Consider the following 23,078-nt stretch of genomic DNA (forward strand, 5'->3'; position numbering starts at 1 on the left):
TTAAGTAGGAAATTTAATACAAAAGTGTTCCCTGAACATACGATAAGATTTAGATTTTTTAAATTTTTTAGAACTAAATTTGTTTCTAGATCCTAATATGAACATACAATAGAAAGCCATATGGATTTTTTAAAAAATTATTTATTTATTTATTTATTTTGGTACTGGGGATTGAACTCAGGACCTTGTGCTTGCAAGGCAGGCGGCGGGACCACTGAGCAAAATCCCCACCCTTATATGTATGTTTATTAATTGGGAAATACAATGTCACAGGAATTTCTTTCTTGCATATGTTACATATATTTCTATTAAATGTTTTTACAAATGAGTGACAGCTGTAAAGTTGTGAAGTTAGTCTATAACATCTGGAAACTCCATTTGTATAATTTAAACAGTTTCTAAAGTTTTATCAATAAGAGAAAGTGGAGTGAGTCTGGATGTACTAGAGAATTTAATTTAAAATATAGAGTGACCTATTAAAATATTCACCGGCATGTAAAGTTTAGAGTTGTTAAGCTTCTTTTGCAAATCATTAATCTTTTTCTTACTCAGAATCTTCTGACCATGTATATATAAATAACTCTTTCAGTGGAACACAATGCATGCGTCAGTGCTTTATTGCCAGAAAAATTATTTTACATGGGCCAATTGTATATAGTCAACATCACACCCTTTAATGACAGAAAACTTTTGTCTTGATTTATGCACTAAATAATGAATGTAGGCACAATTATATATAATTTGTATTTATGGCATTTTTCAAGTCTTATCAGTGGGAACAAAATGTCGACATCTCTAGTATAATCCAATATTGTGCTTATTGAGCAACAAGGAAAATAAATCCTTTTAATAGATGTTCCTTTAACTTATATAAAACAATGAAGGAGAACTCAAAAATTTAGAATGGGGAGAGAACTTTGGTTCCATGGAGATGTTATGAGCCCTATATTTTTCAGCACCATTACTAAAACACAGTAGAATAGAGTAAGGCAGATCAATTCAACTAAAACTGTGGGTCAAAATTTCTAATCAACTAATTAAAAATTAAGGTAACAAAAAAGCAAGCATGAGGAAATATGTGTTATTTATCTTGAAGTATTAATGAACAGAGATATTTTTCCATGGTTAGGTCACTGGAATTCACTGTAATGAAATTTGTTTCCTGAAATGATACAACTTAGGCTGATACAAAATTTACTGAAGTGCCTGATTCACAAGTTCATTTTTTGATTGACTGCCGTCTTGTGTCTTTGTTGAGTTCTTCCACAGTTTTGCTTGGCGAACACATTTTCATTGATTACTCTTCTATAAAGCATTGTAGGGGAAACATTAGAAAAGTAGTGCAAGACATGTTAGACACAACAGAAAATTATTGCACAAAATAAATTTCAAAATTATTTCAAAATAAATTTTTTAGTCTTTAGGTTTTCTTTGAATGTAACTACTGATCAATGAGAGATACTAATCAATGGAACTTACATATCAGCCCTATTGGAAATTTTTTTTAAATAAAAAAAGAAAATTTTTAGAAAATTTATCCTAGAAGTCTTAGAAAACAAATTATTCTGTTCCTACTCTGAGATGAAAAACTGACAGCACATTTTGGGGGTAAATAAGTGAGTTGAATCACATAGGCATATGTGGATTTGAAGAAATATCAAGTTTGTAAAATATTTTTTAGAAAAACGTTTTTTTGAAGACAAGTCTGCACAGAACTTTATAGCTGAATTCTCTGACTAGCATAGAAAAGAAGACACTGTGAGCTGGTCTCCTGCATTGCAAGCCGTATCTTCACTTTCTTGTTTGGAAAGTTGGGTTGATGTTATGTGTAGGTTGGATTGCTGCTTATATCCCAGCAAGTGCAAGACAGCAACGGGAAGAGCTGTTGCTCTTAGGGAAGTAAGGCACTTTCCAACCATTTGCTATTTGTGTACCATGGCAACCATGCAGCCCCAAAATCCCTGTGAGAAATGGAGCAGCATGGTCACATGTAGCTGCCACATTGACTCAGATGTACATATTCTCAGTTCCCACTGAGCACAAACAACCATGTTTAAATTCAAAGAGCTTAAAACAATCCATCCCCGAATCTTCTCCTAGCATCTCCTATTCCCATTGGGATGACACAGTAACCCTAGCCTCATATGATTACTTTAGGGCAATATTACTTAATGGACTAAAGCACCTTTAATAAATGTGTGCTTTCTGACATTTCCTATGTGACGAAGAGAGGCTTCATAACTCCTTTCTGTAACTTACTAAGATAGTCTTAATATAATTTTATTTACATAAATATGGGGACATTGAATGAACCTAAAGCTTGCTTCACCTGACTTTCCACTGCCTTTGCATATTCTATATCTGAGACATCAACATTAGTGCTGTGAATGCAAAAAGGCACAGGATTCCTGGGTGACCACATTCTGCCTCCCTCAGAGGCTTTGTTGTGCTGCCCTTCTGCTAACACTGTCTGCCCTGGGTAACTGTTGTCTGTTCTTTATGACTCATCACGTGACTCCATCTCCAAATCCTTTGCAACTTGTACCTGTCACCTCCATTACCTTAGAATTGTTCACCACAATGACCACTCCAACAGCCTCTGCTAGACCCTCAGCCTTTAAAGGACAAAGGCTGAGATTGGTGCTGATTCTATGAGTGTGGTGCTCACAGAAAGCTTTTAATACACATTTGTTGCACTTCCCTGAATTAAATTTCCAAGTATACTTAATCCACTGTGCTCTACTAACTGTTGCATACTTTTGTGGTCTATTCCATAGAAAGGTTGAAGGCTAAACGAAAACCAAGTCACAAAGGAAATGCTATACAATTACTTTGTCACCACAAATAGCTCAAAATGTATAGAAATTTAGGTAATAAAAATTAGGATTTGAGGGACAATTGCTCCATTTTAAAAACCACATCACCACATTTTATTGTAAAATAATGCAGATTATAGATAAAATGAACACTTTACAGATATTTGTGTAATAGTTCCAAGTCTGATTACAAGGTAACCTCAGTAAGTCAGGTGAATCTGGTAGATGACTGAAAAGCTTTTGTTATTTTAGGCATCTGAAGAGGGCAGGTCTGTAATGACTTTTGCTAAGAGTTATGGCTATGCCATTGAGTTGTAGCAGGAACTTCCCAGTATTATAGGATGAGGTCAGAATCATTGTGAAACTTTAAGAACTGACAAGATAATCTGATGACTTGGATCCTGCATATGACCTGGAGAATTGAGGTGCACCTTTTAAACTTTGTTTTTATGATGCCACGCTCTAGAAAACTTAGCAAGTTCTTTGATGTTAGGTGTCTGACCAGCATTACAACTGGAATCTGGATACTTCTGGAACCCAAGATCTGTCATGATAATTAACAAATATGGGGAAAAATTCAATTGTTTTTATAGAAAGCAGAACCAGAGCCCTTTACTTGAGCATTCAGACTGATTCTGGAAACTTGCGCTTGGTGCACATTTCCCAAAATAGCTGTTACTTGAGTTTATGCCTCAAGCCAAGTTCACTAGGAATTATGTATTCTCAGTGAGTTTCTCCCAGGGGCCATTATGGATGCAATAAATTTGATTAGCTAGGTATTGAGACAAACAGCAGAGACAGCAGCCCCTGTTCAGATTTTATGCCTTGCTCTCATCCTGATATGGAGGATCTCATCATCAAAGTTTACATTTAGAATTAATATTGGAATATAAATATCAACATCTACGTTTTTAAGGTTGACAATACATTCTCTTTTAAAATTCTTATAGCAGTAGTATTGATGAATTAGAATACAAATGAGTGCTATTTGTTCTCCCTTGCTCAACCCAGAAAGAAGGACCTTATCAATTCATTTCCCTTCCCAAAAGGCAAGAGGCAGTGCACATATTAACACCAACCTGTATGTTCTACTTCAACAGAAATTAAATGTTCAGCTGTGTCCTCCAAGGGAGGTGGCTGGTCAGCTGGCGATTTCTATGCAAAAAAACCAGGAAAAAATATTAGCACCAGAATTTTTAAACTGAAGGCAATAAAAATTAAAGTACTGCTGTTAGAAATATTTTTCAAAATCTTTTTAATTGAAAATCACTTTGGAGTGTTGTTTGGGAGTAAATCTCTCTTTTATAGATATGAATAGATATTAATTTAAACTTCTATTTGTATTTCTAAATAGTATTTAGTATTCAATAGGTGCAATATTACCCCATACATGAACTCTTCCATATTTCAGTGCTGTAACTAACTGAAAACTCATGAAAATGTACAAATGAAATGCTCTGAATTTTTCTCCTAAGTATTTCACTGATATTTTTTCAGGTTTAGAAAAACTGATCAAGAGAGAAGACAATTCAGTTTGTTATACATTCTTGTTTACTCTCTCTGTCTCTCTGTCTCTCTCTCTCTTTGAGTTTATTGGTACATTTTAGGTATACAGTGCAGTTACATTCATCATTGGGATCTTGTACCTTTACATGACAGGTTTTCTTAAACATAAGATGATTTTTCTCCAATATATATACACTTCAGGCAAGCATACCAAACTCATATTCAAGCCTTTACCCAATCTTTCATACAACAGCACCCTGAAGTTAATAAACTATGGTATTTATTAATATGTAACAAAATTTGTCATTTTCTTAGAGTATCCTGGATGATGTGTTTAAATCAAATAATGACAATCATAAGACTGAAGACTTATAGAGGTCACTTTATAGATGTTGTTTAAAAAGAAAGTAGACAAAGTTACTCAACAGATTTGGTATCACTCTTGTGGCCTCACCGCTGCAGTGCGGCTACCCCCTATATAAGCTTATACAATAGACTTAGTTATGGTCCAGAAATCACAGAGATTAAGAACAGATAATGAATGAAAACCTTACTGCACCACTCTTTTGTGACTAGATACTTCAGATGTGGGATATAGATCCACTGACAGCATCATAAGGCCACCTGATGTCTTAAAACATCTTAGGAAGTTATATGCTTTGGAAATCTGTGTCACATGTACTTAAAAATAGCTTTACTGAGTTTAGAAAAACTCTCATGCTAAAAATTTATGGACAGACTGAAAATTTTGTTTTAGAAAATGTGATAATGGGAAAAAGCCAGAGTTAAAGCTATCTAAAATATAGTAAAGATATCTAAAAATACATACTTTTATTTTAAATATTTTGTACATAAATACTTATAAGCAGAAATTTGTTTCATCTATATTCATTAAAATATACTATATCATATTGGACAAAAACTTTGGGGGAAATCTTTAATTGGGAAGATGAAAGATTCATATCGGAGGTGATCATAAGTATTCAAAGGCAAAAAGAAAAAATTCTACAAAAGCGACTCAATCCAACTATGTGTCCAATTGAAAAACATGGAATTTTAAAGTTTTCATCTTCTTTATTGGTACTTTTCTCAAAAAATTAAGCTCACCCAACATTGCTAAAATCAGACCTTAAAACAAAACTAAAAACTGAATTCTCACCCTTGTCAGCAGCTGGATACAGGAGGCAATAGAGAGGATAACTCCAACAATAACAGCTATTACCCCTAAAATAATGAGTATTGTCACTGTGAAAGGAAAAAGAGAGCAGGAAATTACAGATGTGTGACGTGAACTGACACATATTACTTGAAAAATCAAACAGGTGAAGTGATAATATCACCTTGCCTGTTTACAGAAAATATATTAGTATGGCAAACCTGTCTGCATATTTTATAAATTTCCAAATTTGGAGTCTTCACAGTCACCCTGCGGGCATTTGGAACTTTGAGAGACAAAATATTTTACCTAGGGTCACTTAGTTAGTTTATGACCAAACCAACACCTCAGAATTCTGACTCCAAATCCAGTGTTATTTACAGTTGTGATTATAGGTAAGACCTGTGTGATCATTCTACCTGCACAGGAGAAGAAGTCAAAAACTCTTTTGTAGTTTGGATATTAGGAGAGAAAATAATGTTTTAATGTATCAAAAGGTGTCAAACAGATTACATAATCATTACGCTTGGAACAAAACTGGCATAAACAGTTTTCAAATGAGTAAGCAAAGCCTTCTGGAGCTAAGTCAAACACTTATTTCCATAGAATTTTAGCTATAATCCATTTCTCCTATATTCTAAGTTTGTGTTTCTCCCAAAGCATCTTTATGCACAGTCACTAATACAGGGACTAATATTTTTGAAATATTTGATCTGTTGTAAATGAAGCACTTTAAACCAGGCAAGACAGAGGAATTCCCCACATTTGCAGTATATTTATAGCTCTGCCCAAGATGTAAGTATAACTGAAGGCTAGGCATCCAGCTAAAATGGCAAAGTTAGTGGCATATGCTCTTCTGTTTTAAAATAGACAGTTCTTAATTCTTAGGCATTTCAAATTAACAGTATCTATAACTTAAAATGGAATGATTATCATTCCATAGCAAATAATAGCATACCCGGTTCTGAGAATCTGTGGACAATTTGTTTCAGTCTTGGTGCTAAAATAGACAAAATTTGAAAATAAGTCAGAATAAATGATACATATAAATACAGTTAAATTATTTTGAGTTTCTTGTTAACATATTTTAAGACTATTTTTCAACCTTCAATATTAATCTAATAAGATTTAGTAATGTGTCAGTCTTTTACCATTAGTGATTCCAGAATCTACTTTTAACTACCCAAAAGGTATTCAAAAGTGAGAAACAGCAAATTGTCCCCTTTGCTAAAGGGTAGTGAGGAGAAAACATTGATGATCCATCTATAGCTTTTCGTAAGAGGTAGTGGGCTTTTAATTTAAATGTAAACTGATAAGAGGAAAGGAGACACACCAAACCAACACTCCACAAAGATGCTAGTCCAAGCCTATCAAAACTCATGTGGCTATCAATTTTGCAGTTGTCTACTGTCTGATTCCAAACTCATATCATGTGTCATTTGAATTTCTGATAATGGCTCTCCTGGATTCCTTGTCTGTACAAGTTTCTAATAGATTTATTTGCCTTAAGATTCCAACCAATCTACATCTTAGATTTCTTTTAATGTTGTCTCCCTGTTCTCTTTTACATCATTGAACTCTCTTCCTACCACAGCCACAGAAATTTCTTGAGTTCACTTATTACAAAAAAATCCATTGTGCTGCAGTGTTACGTGGTCAAGGGCTCTTATATTTGGTCATTCTTCAAGAATTATGTATACAGGGTCACTGTAGCTTGTCTTCTCTTTATTGGACCGGAGTATAAGGGCTTTGGGAGAAAAGAGAAGGGGGCTCAGCCATGACTCTTACTAGGTAATTTATCTGTGCTTCAGTACTCTCTTGGGAAAAATGAATATTACAATGCCTATCTTAGGTTCCTATGAGAATAAATTAATTATGCATGGAAACACTGGCCATTATTTGCATGATACATGGCCTGTATGTCTGTCATTGGCCCCTTAAATGCTTTCCAGTTTGACCCTAACATGTTGGCTTCATGTTGAAATCACCTGAAAGTGAGATTTTTTTTAATTAGACCCAGACCTAGTAATTAATTCTAAGCTCTTAGCCTAATTCCCTTGGTTTCTATTCTTAAAATCTATTGCTGCCATTTATCTTGGGATATTTTCTCAATGATTTTTCTAGCTTCTAGTGGTCCCAAGGCCACTCTGCAAGTCTCCTCTCAGGCTTCATTTCACACCTGGAGTATCTTCCCTAAGCCCCTGCTACAAAAGACTCTCTCAACCAGGCCTTTTATTTTTTATTTTATTCTATTGTTTATGTATTTGTTTACTCTTTTTTGTTTGTTTGTTTTTGTTTTGGGGAGGTTGAGACAGGGTCTCCCTATGTAGTTGAGACTGACCTGGAACTCACTATGTAGCCCAGGCTTCAACAAGGCCTTTTATTTTTTATTTTATTTTATTATTTATGTATTTATTTATTTTTTGTTTTATTTGTTTGTTTGTTGTTGTTGTTTTGAGACAGGATCTATGTAGTTGAGACTGACCTGGAACTCTCTATGTAGCCCAGGCTTCAACCAGGCCTTTTAAAGTCATCTTCTTCTCAAAATAAAATTATTGAGAAGGCCTCCTGCCTACCTTTATCTCAGCACCCAGCTATCAGTTCTCAGGCACTCAGGATGTGTCACATTTGGCCTTTTTATGTACAGCTTTCCTAATGTTTAGCAAAACGCTATGGGACAGGGGTTATTGGCTTCCTTTTAAAAGGAAGGGATAGATGCCCCATAAGGCAATTAACCCAGGGTCTGCAGGCAGCACAGGCCTAGCCCAGGTCTGAGCCAGCTCTGTTTGGCCATCGGCCCTCCCACCATGGCACCCTTGGATCTTTCTCTGGCCCAGTACTTCCTAGCTGTATTCATCTTTCCTGGCCATTTTAGTTTTTATTTCTTTAACCCACGGTCCTATTTCCGTGAGAAGTAAGAGTTCCTTAGCAGTGGTGCCACATCTACCTCAGTGCTTGTGACAGATTTTTTATGGTGACTAGTCAGGTACCATTAGAGTTGCATTTCAATAATTCTACATCCAGATTAACCGTGTACAAAGAAAAACACACCTGGTGTCTTTGGAAGTATATAAGGGCTTACACTCACAGCAATTTCTCCAGCTTTCATTGTATGATTGGGACCTATATAAAACAGAAGTTGAGAAAAGGACCAAGAATGAGGTGACTGAGTTGACCGTGAAATATATCACAAAAGACAATTTTATCCCCCAGCACTCCTAGTAGCAGTTCCGGAATTCTACACAGCAAGGACCTGCAGATAAGGTAAGCAAGACTTGGTTTCTTCAGTTGTGTTATGGAAATACACACCTCAAAACGGAGGAGAGAGCTTTGTCAGACCCAACCCAGAGACAGGGTCACCTGGGCTCCTCAGCTGGAAGCACAGATTCATGGAGAATCCACAGAAAACTGAGCACGTCTTCTTTGATATCTCTGGTCTGAATACCCATGGTCGGAGCACCCAAGCTGCCTTTACCCTCAGCTGCCAGCTAATCATGGTCACAAGTAATTGACTCAAAACTCTCACAGTGTCTTATCTTCTACTATAAATCCCGTTTTAAAATTCTTCTGCTTCCTTGACTTGGAACATTTCTACATTTTTAAAATACTAATGGTTACTTGTGGAAGTCCATATGTGTTTCTTCCAGTACCCTATTACATCTTTCCTCATGGAGAATGATAAGCTTTGCTAATTTATCATCTGTGAAAACTGTGGATATAATATATATGTATGTGTATTTATATTTACTGCACAAATTAAAGAGAATGCAAAAATACTGTTTCTTAATTATTCTTCATTACCTGTTATAATGGCCTTTCACATGATAGAAAAAGAAATACTTTCAAACACTAACCTAATGATAGGGACTGTGAGGTTCAGCAAATTTTAAGATTAAAATTATGGAAAGAAATATTATCCTTAAAACAATTTGAAAAATGTATAAAAATTATAAAAAGGGATAATGAAGAAAAACAATCTACGTTTTAGTAAATGCTGGATATAAGCTTTGGCTTACTCCTACAGAATGGAATGTGGGCCTTCCATCGTGGTCCTTAAAGGAATATAATCAGGAATATAAAAGAATGTAATTATGTTTATCTATGACAATGTTATAAAACTAGCTAATAATCAGGAAGTGTCAAAGGCCAGAGGCACTGAGTACACATTTAACAAAAACTTGAGATCAGCCTATGGCTTAGCTACTTGGAAATAAAACTGAAGAAGGCATTTGAAGTGCTCACTCTTTCCAGTGGTTCCTTTTCTCAACTTCCCCGCTTATGTGGTTTCTCCCTCAAATCCTCCTGTTTAATATATTTCATTTCAGGTAATACATTTACACTTAGGACACACATCTATAACACTTTGTGGACACCAAGTAGGCTTATGACAGGAAACTTCTATTGTTTGGAACATCCCCAGCACTAGTACAGATCTCTGAAAAAGAAAGGTATCCAGCAAAAACAGTCATGAGTAATTTGGTCAGCTTCTTACAAAGAATGAAGTGAGTTTCCAGACTGCATCTGAAAGTGAACAGGATGAATTCAGCCAAGTGTCAAAGTAGCATATAGAAGGACCAACAAAATATTTTCAACTCACTTTTCCAATAGAAGAAAAAAATGCAAAGGTGAAAACAATTGCAGAAAACAGAAAATGTTTCAGTGTTTAACAAGTGTTAAATAAGTATTAAAACATTGAAAGCTTAAGTGAGGCCATCTAGAGTTTGACTATGACTGCCAACACATCTCCTCCTGCAGGTTTCCTGTTCAGCAGGACTTTAGGAACAGCCTGAGTTGGATTCCCATGGGATCTCCCACTAGGGAGGTGCAGTCCATCTAAGGATGGTGACCCACTGTTTGGTGTGAGCACCTAGAAGGCCATGCCTGATGAGTCCATTGCTTGACACTCTGCCCTCTTCTCTGGGGCATCAAAGATACCATACCTTTTTCACTTTCAATACATTGTTCTTGTGTTTCCCTTCACCTGGAACATTCCTCCCTGTCTTTACCTCACTATGTTCTTTTCGGTTCTCAGGTGGGAATTTCTAACACTGAAGGCAACACACTGCTTAGAGAAGCAAAGTCATTTAGACAACTTCCAGCACCTGTGTAGGTTTCATGCTCATGCCATCTGCACATGAAACTTTTGAAAGTTCTTCCCTGGCCTCCCCCACTTGGAGTCAGACTACAAGTTACATTAACTGCCATAGGGAAAAAGGCCCAATTAAAATCTTAGTATTAACTCTTTAGAAACCAGATAGGTTTCTTAGCCCTTGTTGGTTACTGTTCATTTTCCATGCTTATTTATTTGTTCAACCATTTAAAAATGTTTTTGATTCTTTTGCATGACCAATATAGGCAATAAACTAGGAGTCCAGTGAAAGTAATTCATGGTCTTTGAAGAAAATTCCAGCTCTGTAGAGAAGGCAAGTACTTCGTCAAAGGCTGAGGAAGTATTTTAGGGTGTGAGAATAAGAAGGGGCACAAGGAACATAGTGGTCAATTCTTCTTGATGGAGGAGTTGGTGGAAAGATGTCATATTGGAATTCTATGAATTTTTATTGAAAAGGATGTGGGATTTCACCAGTCTGACACTATGGACCTTTAGGCTAGAGGAACTTGTTCATCCTTGTGGCTGCAGCAGAATGTGTAGAAAAGAACAGAGACGATGACAAGCAGCAGAGGGAAAGGCTAACAGGATACTGCAGGACCATGTGTCATGGGCCAAACTGTAGAACTCGGTGGACTTTATCCCGAGTGCAACAGAAAGCCAATAAAGGGTTTGGACCAAATGTTCAGGTGGGGAAGTCACTGTCAATAGTGTGGAGGGTTATGTGGGCAGAGGGCACTGCCAGAGATCCCATTTGGCTGGGAGGGACCCAGATAAGCAGGCCCTGAGCACATAGACCACATTCCTCACAGAGAGTCCTTATCACTCTATGACAGTGCCTTGGGTGAAGAAGACCTATGGCCTAAGGACATAGAGGGACAGAAAAATTACACCAATTCATAAAAAGGACATGGCAAAGAGCAAAAATTAGATTTAACATTTCTTAAAATTAATACTTTAATGCTAGTAGTTTTCAGTAAAATCAGAGAATGGGAAAAGTGTATTATAAATATATAAGCACACCATATGTAACATTTTGGTATCCAAATGAAATGTTTCAGGAAGAGAGAACTCATTAAAATAAGTTTGGAACTTTATCAAGACAATTTTAACTCTCTAGCACATAGCTAGATTTCTTTCACCAGCAGCTACCTCTCATAGGTAAAGGATATCACATAGAATTTGTGTTCAAAAGAAGTAGGAGCTAAAGGCTCGAAGATTAAAAAAAAAAAAAACCTGCACCCAAGTTTACAGAGTCAGATTCGTATTTTGTCTTACATTAGGCTACTCTGCCTTGACACAGTAAGGAGATAAATACAGGAATGCCTACAAACAATTTGATTTCATTTGCACTTTTAGTTTTTCACACCAGAGAAACTATGCAGTCTTTCCACATGTGTGTCTTATTTATTTCAAAACAATTTCATTTAAAAAATGCTTTAGAATTATCTTTGCAACAATCTCATAATAGTAGCTGATCTATAAAATGACCTTCTCCATAGTTCTTTCCCCACTTGCTGGAAAAAGTAAAGAACCTAAGAACTCCGATGGGACTTCGTAGTGGGCTTCCTGGACGGTGAAAGGAAGACACACACACTTACTCTTGAAAGTCCGCAGTTTGCAAAGCAGTGTCAAATTGAAAGGACAGCAGTTTCAGTCACACACATAGTTTTCTTGTCTTTTTCAGTATTTAATCAGATTTTAAAGATTTGCTAGGCTTCTAAGATTCACTTGGGGCAATTTAAAGAGTTTTATCAATAGCCTCAAATTAAGTAAACCAGTACTTGGTTGGAAAAAAAAAAAAACAAACAAAACTTTTACCTGAAAGGAGAAGGAAAAGAAGTATCTCGTTACATATCCTCAGATGCATAATAATTTACCCGAGTGCCACTCTGGCAGCATGTTTGTTTAGGCACTATCCCGAGGGTCGCTAGGGCAGCTGTCATCTCAACCAGTCGATGCTTGTATTGAATAAGTTTAACAAAAATATTACACTTCCTGTTAAATTATCTTATAAAAATTAACAAAAACGCATGCAACTTTTGAATTTAAGTAATTGGACTGGTAAGTGGTTAAACTGCTTTCAAAATTTAAGTAAGAAAACTCCAATGTAGTCCCCAACAACACCAAGAATATGCAATAAGAAGAACCAACATTGATTATGCAAAGGCACAAATTTCCAATGAATGTCATTATATTGTATACATAAAATGTTCCAATAAAATTAATTAAAAATCACAACATGACCCCATAAAAATACTACATTTAATTACATCCATTCACATGTCTACCTGTCTCCTAGTTTCCTATACACCTAATTAGCTAGTGCACACCTATGGACATATTCGGGTCTAAAACAGTGCAAAATATCTATGCATATGTGGATTCTGAACAGGGTATTTTACTGTTACATCTTTCTATCAGTGAACCTGACATAAGATATTGCAGACAATTTCTAATCCTTAAACATAACTTGCCTAAAACTTATCATAAGAGTGTCTGTCCTGTCTTTTGTACTTCTTTGTGTTCTGAAATCTTGGCTTTCATAGCTAAATCAGTTTTCAAAACATCTCTTTGCACCATCACAAGGTTAAAGGTTAGTTTAAATATTGTCCTATTAAATTAGTAGTTGCCTTCAGCTAGAAGGCAACTCAGAACGCATAATCCAACTTTCTGCCTTTACAGATAAGATATGTCCAGCATCTGGCTTCTCAGGAATGAATGTGTCTCGCGCCAGCCTACTTTTCTGTTTTTTAGCAGCACTGAACTTTGAAAAACTTACTCTCTAGCCCAGACTCCACGCATACTTGCTAACACATTATGGGCTGGCCCATGAAGCATGGGCAGGGTTTTAGATGGAGATCTGGAGGAGGAGTTAAGATAGAGAAATAGATTAAGGGGTAGAAAAAGGAAAGCATACTATGCATCCATGTGGATGTTGGAGGGAGACTATCAGGCAAAAGCTGGAAAACCACTGAAATTCATAAGAATTTAAAGTCTAAGAGGCAAATCAATCTATAAAAATAAATAGATTAGCAAGGTCTCAAGCATCTAGTTTAAAATTCATGGTCTCAGTCACTGAAATGGCAGCTGCTATGAGCAGCAGAGGTGCATCTCCTGACCACCTGCTACGTACTCTACCTTGTAGACCACATGGCTTTTTCCAAATTGCTGACATTTCTAATCTGAAATGTAATTAGAAAGGACAGAAGTCAAGTGCGACATTGCACAAATACCCTGGTTTTGCCTCATGGCAATATTTCTTTCCTTCAGGGGTCAAGTTCCTGTCATGAAGTGATAAAGTCAGGTCCCACAACCGCTGGCTTGCTTCTTAGTTCCCTCCTGGCTTGGGGCTGATAAAAGTCTTATCTTGCAAAAGCACACCCTTAGAAGGATACACCCTGCCGGAAATGCTTTAGCTAGTTCCCAAACCAGAAAACTAAATGTTTTAAGTGTTACATTTTCTTTGTGGTGAACATGCTGTGGTGAGCATGGAAACTCATCAATAGGTTTATCCGATTTTTGAAGGGTTAATTTATGGTGAAACTGGAATAAAAATTCATACCCACTGATCTCCAGTGCTGTGTCTTTTCTGTCAGAGCTCATTATCTTGTGAAGATTGAACGATAAATGGAAATCTTCCCTGGGCCAGAAGATGTTTGCAGTCCACTGCCATGAAGCAATACCTTAAGGGAACTATTCAACCTTTCCCTTGAGCCAAAGAACCAACAAAGGCAATCTGTGTTAAGGTGTGATGATTTACAGTACGCAGACCCTGCACTGTTGGTTATCATTCTTTTTTCTTTTGTGGGAATATTTTATTAAGCCGAAACAGCTAATTACAGTTCAGAAAAGCTAAACTTTATAAAGGATAGTTTTCTGTGTGGTAACGTTGGAGCCCTGGTTTTGGGTAGCCCTTGATCACTTTTGTCTGAACTCCTCAGTGTAATGGCTTTTGAAGAGCAAGGCCTGTTGATGGGAGTAATTAGTGGGCCAGGTACCAAATGTGACGACCCTGTTTCTGCTCATCTGCAGACTGGCATGCTTTGGGGGTTCCTATCCAGCCAAGAATCACAGGGCTTCCTTCCCTGACTTGGTGCAAAGCAGCTTTCTATCCAGTCTGCCTGGAAGGTTTGTGGCCTAGAATAATGGCAACAAATATTTTTAGAACTTTCAGCACAGAGGTTCACCACCACTGGCCTAGGAGGCAGCAGTTCCCCTCAAAGAACCCTGAGGTTTTTTTTTTTTTTTTTCCTCATTGAGTTTACTGATACATTTTAGGTACAGTTACATTCATGATTGGGATTTTGTACCTTTACATGACAGGTCTTGTTTCTCATTTCCCCCCTTGTCCCTGCCCTCCCTTCACCCCCTTCCTCCCTTCCCTATTTACAAATACTTTATTTCCATTTTTTCATTTTCTCATGTTTTTTTTCCCCTTATTACCTTTCCCCTACCCTTCCCACTTTCCCTACACCTTTAGCCCATTTCTTCCTATTTCACATTGTCAATTATATCATTAGGATCTTATGTACTATTATACTTTTCACACCAGAGAAACTGTTTGGTATTTACACATGTGTGACTTATTTATTTCACTTAGGAGTACATCCTCAATATGTATCCATTTTCCTATGAATGACACTAAGAACCCCGGGTTTTGTAGGTAGCCTCGCTCTGCTCTTTCCTAGCTCTTGACTATCTTCATGGTTCAAAAACCATACCTGAGCTATTTGAGATAGAAAGAAAAACCAGGTTGCAACCTCAGCCACTGTATACCCTTTGGCAGAGACATTTCTGTCCACTGCTCTTTTCTTACTGGAAAAGAGAATCACAGATTGAGTCTTGAAATTGCCACCAAATGATGAAAAACTGAGCAATTTTCTAAACTTATCTGGGCCTCAGTTTTCTTTCCCCTGAGAGTAATGGAATAAATTTTTTCTAAGGCACTCTATCATTCCATAATTATGAATATCTATATGTCTAAGGTAATTGTAGTTAGCACTTATTGTTACTATGTTCCAGCCACCCTCTCTTACCATCTTTTAAATAATTTGTTGAGGGTCTTTTCATATGTATTAATTATTATTTATAAGTACAAAGACAAATATCAGAAACATTGTCAAACTTGCCCAAGGTCAAACAGCTGCTAAGCAAGAGAATCAGATTTTTAATGCAGTTCTCCTTAACTATAGAAATATCTGCTAAAACCAACAGTGAGTCACACAAACTAAACAGAATGAGTACACCAGTTATGTTTTCTTGAAAGTAGGTTACACTATTCCCAAATTATAGAATAACTAATTATCAAGCAAGCCTTCACTTATAACAAATCAGGGGTAACTGAAAAGATATAAAAATAATAATTCACCTTGTTCATTATCAGAGGAGGGGCTGTGCCTCTAACAGAGTTACAGGGTGACCTGGAGTGACAAATTCACATATGGAAAGGCATATGTTTCCAACGACTGGAATTGCACTTTTCCAGTCACGTATATTACCACCTTCCTACTTTTGTCTACCAAAGAATCCTCAGATCAAAAGAAGATTTCGCATACTTTACATGAGTCTGCATTATTTTTAAATGTTACTATTTTTACAGTGGAAGGATACACATTAAGTTTGGGCTTATGTAAATTAGGCTGGATGAAAAAAACTAATTAGGAATGAAAATTTAATCTCAAACTCTTCATGCCGCTAACACTTCCTGTCCCTTGTAGAACAACCACAAATAGCAAGAAGGAAATTAGAGCAATACTCGTGTCCTATCTGTTCATGAATCACCTGTTCTGTCCAAGCAGCAATTCTGATCAGCTGCCAGCACCAGAAACTGCTCCAGACTCTACTAACATGTGTAAAATGCATACTTGTGGGTTTTGAAGTTAAAATTTACATATCTTAAGGTTATGATATTTATATTTACAGCACGAACAGTTTTGGAAAACCATAGAAAATTAGCCTGAATTGCTTGAGAAGCAGAACCATTTGCCACACTGAGGCTGATATTCCTTGCACTTTGGTTTTAGGAGCCCCACCCCCACCCCCTGACAGACACATTCGTGGGCACACACATATTCGATTTCACCCTAGGCAGTTTCTGAAGTGCAGCAGACCAAGTTGAAATGCTCAGTGGATGCTGACCTGGTGATAGGTCTACAGCTTCTGGGTCTCCACAGAAACCGGGTTTGGAAATCCTTAGTCTAAAATCAAAATTTTTTTTTACCTTACAGTCCAGAATCCCTCAGTGGTTAATAAACTTTGGAGGTTAATAAACCTTTTCTGCATGGGGATAGAAAATAAAAGTGTTAGGCTTGGCAAGCCATGCAGTCTCTGTTACTATTATTCATACACTTTTGATAATTAATTCATTTTAAATTGGAACTTGGCCATATTCCAATCATAATCTATGGACAGTAGAACTTGAAGTTTATATAATATGCCCTATAATATTATTCTTTTGATTTTTTCAGCCCTTAAAGTATAAAATTCATTCTTAACTCATAGGCTATGAAAAAGTAGATGCTGGAATGAACTGGGACACTCACCTTTGATAGGCCCAGCACTTGTATAATTAGAATACCTGGACTTGGAGCTTGATGGTCAGAGCTTTTTAGATACTCTGAGAGCATTCTAACCTGTAACCAAGTCACTGCTTTTCTGCTTTAATGGGCCATGAAATAAATTCACTGGATTATCACAGGCATTAAAAAGTGAGGTGCACAAAATAGAAAACATCAAAGTGCGTCACACATTGTAAGGACAAGTATTGTGCCATGGAATTTTGTTTTATGTGTGCTTATGTGCAGCGTGCATGTGGAGTGAGTTGCAGCACACAGACACTGTCTCAATAAAACTCAGTCATATTTTAAGATCAAAGGGCCCAGCTGTACCCTACCTGAATACCTGGCTGTCAGAGGGACCAAGGGACCAATAGTCAAAGATTCGCCTAGTTTTTAATCCATCAAAGGACACTATCAAAAGCAAAATGACAACCCCTATAGAATAGAATAAAACATTTGTGTATTGTATATCTGATAAGAGACTACTGATAACACAATCTGTGTTTCAACAACATAAAGATTTTTTTTAACGGGCAACGATTTGATTGAACACTTCTCAGATATATGCAAAATACAAATGGCTGACAACCACATAAAACCATATCATTAGTCATTAGAGTTATGTAAGTAAAAGCCACAATGAAACTCCATGTCATGGTAGGAAGGTAATATAGAATCTTCAGATTATAATCATTCGACCTCTAATTTTTCAAGCTTATGATAGTGTAAAACCGCACTCAAAAATGCCATTCTAGATTTTTTACTTTTAGTACAGTACTTAATAAATTACATAGATACTGAATATTGTAGTAACTTGTAAAATAGGCTTTGTGTTAGATTATTTTGCCCAAGTATAGACTAATGTAAGTGTTCCAAGCATTTTTAAGGTAGGCTAGGGTAAGCTATGATGTTTGGTAGGTTAGGAGTATTAGATACATTTTTAATTTACCATCCTTCCAGTTTACAATACATTTATTGGGGCTATAAGTTAAGGAACTCCCTCAGGGACATTGTAAATCGGAGAATACTGTGATTTAGAAAAGAAAAAACTACAACTATTGGCAATGATTTGGAGAAATTGGAACCCTCCTACACTACTGGTGGGATGCAAAATACTGTAGCTACTGTAGAAAATAGTGGTTCTTCCATGACCTAAATGTAAAATTACTGTAACTCAAGAATTCTGTTTCCAGGAACATACTTAGGAGTACTGAAAATGGGCGTTCAAATTGAAGTAGTTAAAAACATTAGGGTAGCACAATTTACAAGAACCCCAAGTCAGAAACAACTTGAATTTCCTTCAAATTATAAATGGAGAAGCAAATTTGGTATATCTATACTGGAATAATATTCAGGAATAGAAATGAATGAGTACTACAGGCTACAACACGGGTGAGCCTTTGTCACACTGTCCCAAGTGGAAGAAGCCACATACTGTACAATTCTATTTACGTGAATTGTGAAAACTAGGCCACTCCATAGAAATATGAAGTAAACTAGTGATTGTTAAGGACTGATGAGTAGGTACTCATAACGGCTATAGGGCTTCCTTTCAGAGTAATGAAGAGATTCTTCAGCAAGATAGTAGTAATGAATGCACAACATTGTGAGTGCATTGAGGCCCCTTAAAACTGGTTAAAACAGTAAACATAATCATGTGTATTTCATTTTAATGAAAAATTAAATAAATGTAAGGAATATAGAGCAGCGTCTGGTACAAAGTAAGCGCTTCACCATTGTTGGATATTAGTCAAAACCTAACTATACTAGAAACCAACTTATTGCGTAGAAATCTCGAGATGAATCTCTATGGTCTCAGTTCCTCTCCATTCATGTGCTGAAGCTCAGGGAACAATGCAGTGGCATTAAGAGGCAGGGCCTTCAGGAGCTGACTAAGTCACTGGGTGAAGATGTGGGTTCTACAGTAAAGCCATGTATGTCTGTATGCCAGGCTCATTGCTCACTGGTTCTATGGCCTTAGGCAAATTTGCAAAAGTTTCTGAAGCTTTGTTGTGTTTTATTTTTATATCTCTGTACTGAGGACAAAGTCTACTCCACAGAGCTGTCATCAAGACAAAATAAAATGATCCATGTAAAATGCTTAGCATGGTGCCTGTTACACAAAATATTGAGTAATAACTACAGATGCCTGCAAATATTCATAACACATATGTGAAACAAAAACATAAACTCATTGAAGCAAAGACAATAGAAGTCAAAACATCTCTTCTTTTTAATGTGGGTTTTGTAAAGTAAGGAACTCATTTTCTCTATGACCAGATGTATTTGTTTTTTCTTTGTATTTTGGATGCATGGTACTAAAGCAGTTGTAGGAAAACGTGGAAGATTGGCAATTGCTACATGAATGGAAACCGTCAAGGAATATTAACGAGGCTGATGGTACAAATGACCTGCTTAAAACAGGTCTTATTTTCAAATTGAACTGGAAGAAATCCAGGGAGGCAAAATTCCTTTCACTCGATTTCCTCACATACCTACTACTGAGTATCTAAACTTTTCTTCCTGTGTCAAGCGAGTTTATTTTTCTTGTTCTATTAATTGCGAAATATCCGCTTCACAGGATTACACACACCACGGAGAGAAACTCAGATCAGCTTTGGAGGCTCACAGCACGTAGCTGATTTTGAGTTTTATCTAAAACATCAAGGGATGCAGGCTGTGAACGAAATGAGGGCTCAGGGCAGCCCAGAGCTCCATGTGCACTCTGGACCTTTGCGTGGGGTGAGAGTGGTACAAGGGGACCGATGGAGGGACACGCAATGTTCTATAATTTGCTGGCTTCCACCACGCTGGGCGTCCCTCAGTGCTGAGCCGGAATACAGCCTTATTCCTGGAAAGAGACTGGCGTCTTGGGGCAGTACGGTGTCACAAGGCCCTAGCTGTGGCCCCTCTTTCGGTATTCTTAGCTACTAGAGGTAACTAAGAACAGGAATGAGTCCTTGTACCTCGATAGAAGCAAGCCCCATACAAAACTGGAAATGAGGAAACTATGGACAATAGGTATCTCTGCTTTACTCTCTCTTCTTTCTCTGTGGGTTCCCCAAAGCAGTTCCAGCAATCAGCCATGACCAGGTAGAGTAATGACAATTACAATGAAACGAAGCACCCACAAAATCAGGGTTTGTGTCTTTCCCTTTGCCTTTCGAATCGTTTTAAACTTTTGGTCAATACATTATCAGAGTCTCTTTGTACAAAATTTAGAAAGTATCAAAAAAATGTTATCAACCATTCCATCACCCAGAATAATCACAAGCGTGTTTTTTTCCCCATATTTTAGATGTTTAGTTTACTTACCACAGAAAACTGCACAGATAAGTACTTGTTGAAGTCATGGTTATTAAAACAGTGGCTAGAAATTTATTATGTAAAAGTTAGGGTTCCTACCTTCTGTTAATGATTCTGGAGTTTCTGCTGAAGAAGGTGCAGGTGAAGTTGCAAGGATGCAAGGTGATGTAAAAATATAAGCTGTAAAGATAATGTGGGAAACTTACATTAAAACATGTTTCCTACAATCTGCACAATAGGAAAAAATATTTGACAACTACTTATCCGACAGAGGATTAATACTCAAAATATGAGGAACTCAACAACATAAAAAATAAGTAATTCAATTAAAAATGAGCAAATAATCCGAGTAGACACTGAAAGTAAGAAAAGAGAAAGAAAGAAAGAAAGAAAGAAAGAAAGAAAGAAAGAAAGAAAGAAAGAAAGAAAGAAAGAAAGAAAGAAAGAAAGAAAAGAAAGAAAAAGAAATCCAGCCAGGAACAGCGGCACGTGCCTGTAAAACACTACAGGAAGCTAAGTTAGGAGGATCGCATGTTTGAACCCAGCATGGGCAATTATTTGCTTAGCAGAAAATTCTCTCAAAATTAAAATAATAACAAAACAATAATAATATTAATAATAATAATAATTAAAGGACTATGGATATACATAGGTGTGGAGGCTCTGTGTTCAGTCCCTAATACTACACACACACACACACACACACACAACAAATGGTCAAACAATATATGAAAAAAATGCTCGATATGACTAGCTACCAGAGAAACACAAATGAAAAACTACAATGAATTTCCATTTCACCCTAGTTAGAGTGATTATTACTTTTTTTCTTTAAAAAGCAACAAATATGGTTAAGGATGTAGAGGAAAAAGTAACTTGAAAACTGACCATATACCTACCATCACCCTCACTGATGACTACTAGGTCAGGGGTACTGAGCCCACACTTATATTCCCAGCTCTCTGGGAGACAGAAGCAAGGGGTGTGCAAGTTTAATTCCTCGCTGGGCAACTTAGGGAGACCCTGTCGCAAAATGTAATTTAATAAATCGAGATGGGCTGGGAACAAAGGTCCGTGGCAGAGTAGTTCTTAGCTTGACACTTAGCACTACACACACACACACACACACACACACACTCTCCTCTGTTTCATTTAGAAATTAATCTTCTCTCAAATCACACCAAGCCACAAATATATTTGTCACATTTGATGAAATTCCTTTCATTCCAGCTATGCTTAGAATCCAAGCAAACTTCTCACACTGGAAAATAGTGATTCTACCACCAGGACCGGGCTCTCTTGTGCAATACTCCCATTACTGTCCAAGTTCCAATAAAGACCAGCTACCAGATTAGAATCTAAGATACTGTTCATTTATTTACTCATTCAAATAAGTTTGAAAATGGGGGTTGTTTGTATTTTAGGCTATGTTCCAGTATCCTCCAGGCAAAGAAAAGCATCTAACTAAAATGTAATAACATTAAGCTAACAAATTCACTCACCTGACAATAGCACTGCGATTGTGATTTTCTCATACATTCTGGGATCTCCAGCTGGCTTACAGAGCGCAAGAGGACTACTGAGGAGGACAGAGGGCATCAGTCTCATGCTGATATCTTCCTGGCCCACCTTCCAGAGGCTGCTATCATGTGGTAGGCATTGGGCAGCATCTTATAATAATTCAAAGTCAGAACATGTTTGTCACTAAAGATACATGGCTATCTGCTTAACACCGACCGTGGGAGTGGCTACTTCAAGGGACTGCTTCATGTTACATTTTCTCAGCATAAATGCAAGGAGACGACTGCTTCTCTTTAATTTACTTTCCATAAATTTAATGGGCAAGGCCAGGCAGTAGACAAAAGCTGACTAATTTGGCAAAAGAATCAAACTGTGTAGGCCTAAGGTCAGCGACATCTAGGCTGTTGTAGAGCTACGAACTTTCTCGTTTCTGAGAAGACCTCTGATATGGAAAGGTGCTCATGGAACAAGATGAAGATTATGTTTTATTTCCAGGGTCTAACTATTTTCAGGCTGACTATGTAGCTCAGATCGGCCTCCATCTCAGGGACCCTCCCACCTTAGCCTCCAGAGTGTGGGAATCACAGGTGTGCACCGCCACACCCTGCTGAAAGTGACTTCTTACATGTGCAGTCAACATATTGGAGAACTTCAATGAGTGCTTGAGCCTTCTGGGGTTTGAAAAGATTCAAACTAATGACAAGTGCAATAGCAATAAAAGAGACACATGCAAGTTCACTAAAAAATGACTTTGAACAGAGCAGCCAGTGGTCATGCCCAGTGGAGCCAGTGAGTGGGTTCTCTCCAAAATATTATGCTTTATTATGCTGTCATGAGTTATTAACCAAGACAATAAATACAAGCACTCTAAAATAAGCACACAAACTCCACACCATCCTGGAAAGCAGGTTAAAGGCAGAGGTGAGGAACAGCCACCTCTACGAGCACAGGACACAGAAAAGCAAAGGATGTTTTGCTCAAGGCCACTGGAAGGTTAATACAGGTTCCCATCTTCCTTGCAGGGACAGGTTGATATTTCCTGTCTTGATTAAAGGGCAGCAAAAACCTTGTGCTGTGCGTGCTCCGTGTGAGAATTCAGACTTCTC

At 37.1% G+C, this 23,078-nt stretch overlaps 1 protein-coding gene across 1 annotated transcript; it reads right to left on the minus strand.

The window, feature by feature from the left end:
* Positions 1 to 609: 609 nt before the first annotated feature.
* Gypa (glycophorin A (MNS blood group)) lies at positions 610 to 22,107 on the minus strand. The gene is made up of 7 exons (XM_010610950.2): positions 21,954 to 22,107; positions 20,551 to 20,631; positions 8,530 to 8,601; positions 6,437 to 6,478; positions 5,482 to 5,567; positions 3,896 to 3,971; positions 610 to 1,305 (listed from the first exon to the last, which is right to left on the minus strand). Exons 1-7 carry the CDS (start codon positions 22,057 to 22,059, stop codon positions 1,298 to 1,300), a joined length of 471 nt encoding a protein of 156 aa, XP_010609252.1. The 5' UTR covers positions 22,060 to 22,107; the 3' UTR covers positions 610 to 1,297.
* Between the last annotated feature and the right edge of the window lie 971 nt (positions 22,108 to 23,078).

Source organism: Fukomys damarensis, unplaced genomic scaffold (genome assembly GCF_012274545.1).
Source record: "Fukomys damarensis isolate Sample0158 unplaced genomic scaffold, DMR_v1.0_HiC HiC_scaffold_38, whole genome shotgun sequence".
Classification (NCBI taxonomy): Eukaryota; Metazoa; Chordata; class Mammalia; order Rodentia; family Bathyergidae; genus Fukomys; species Fukomys damarensis.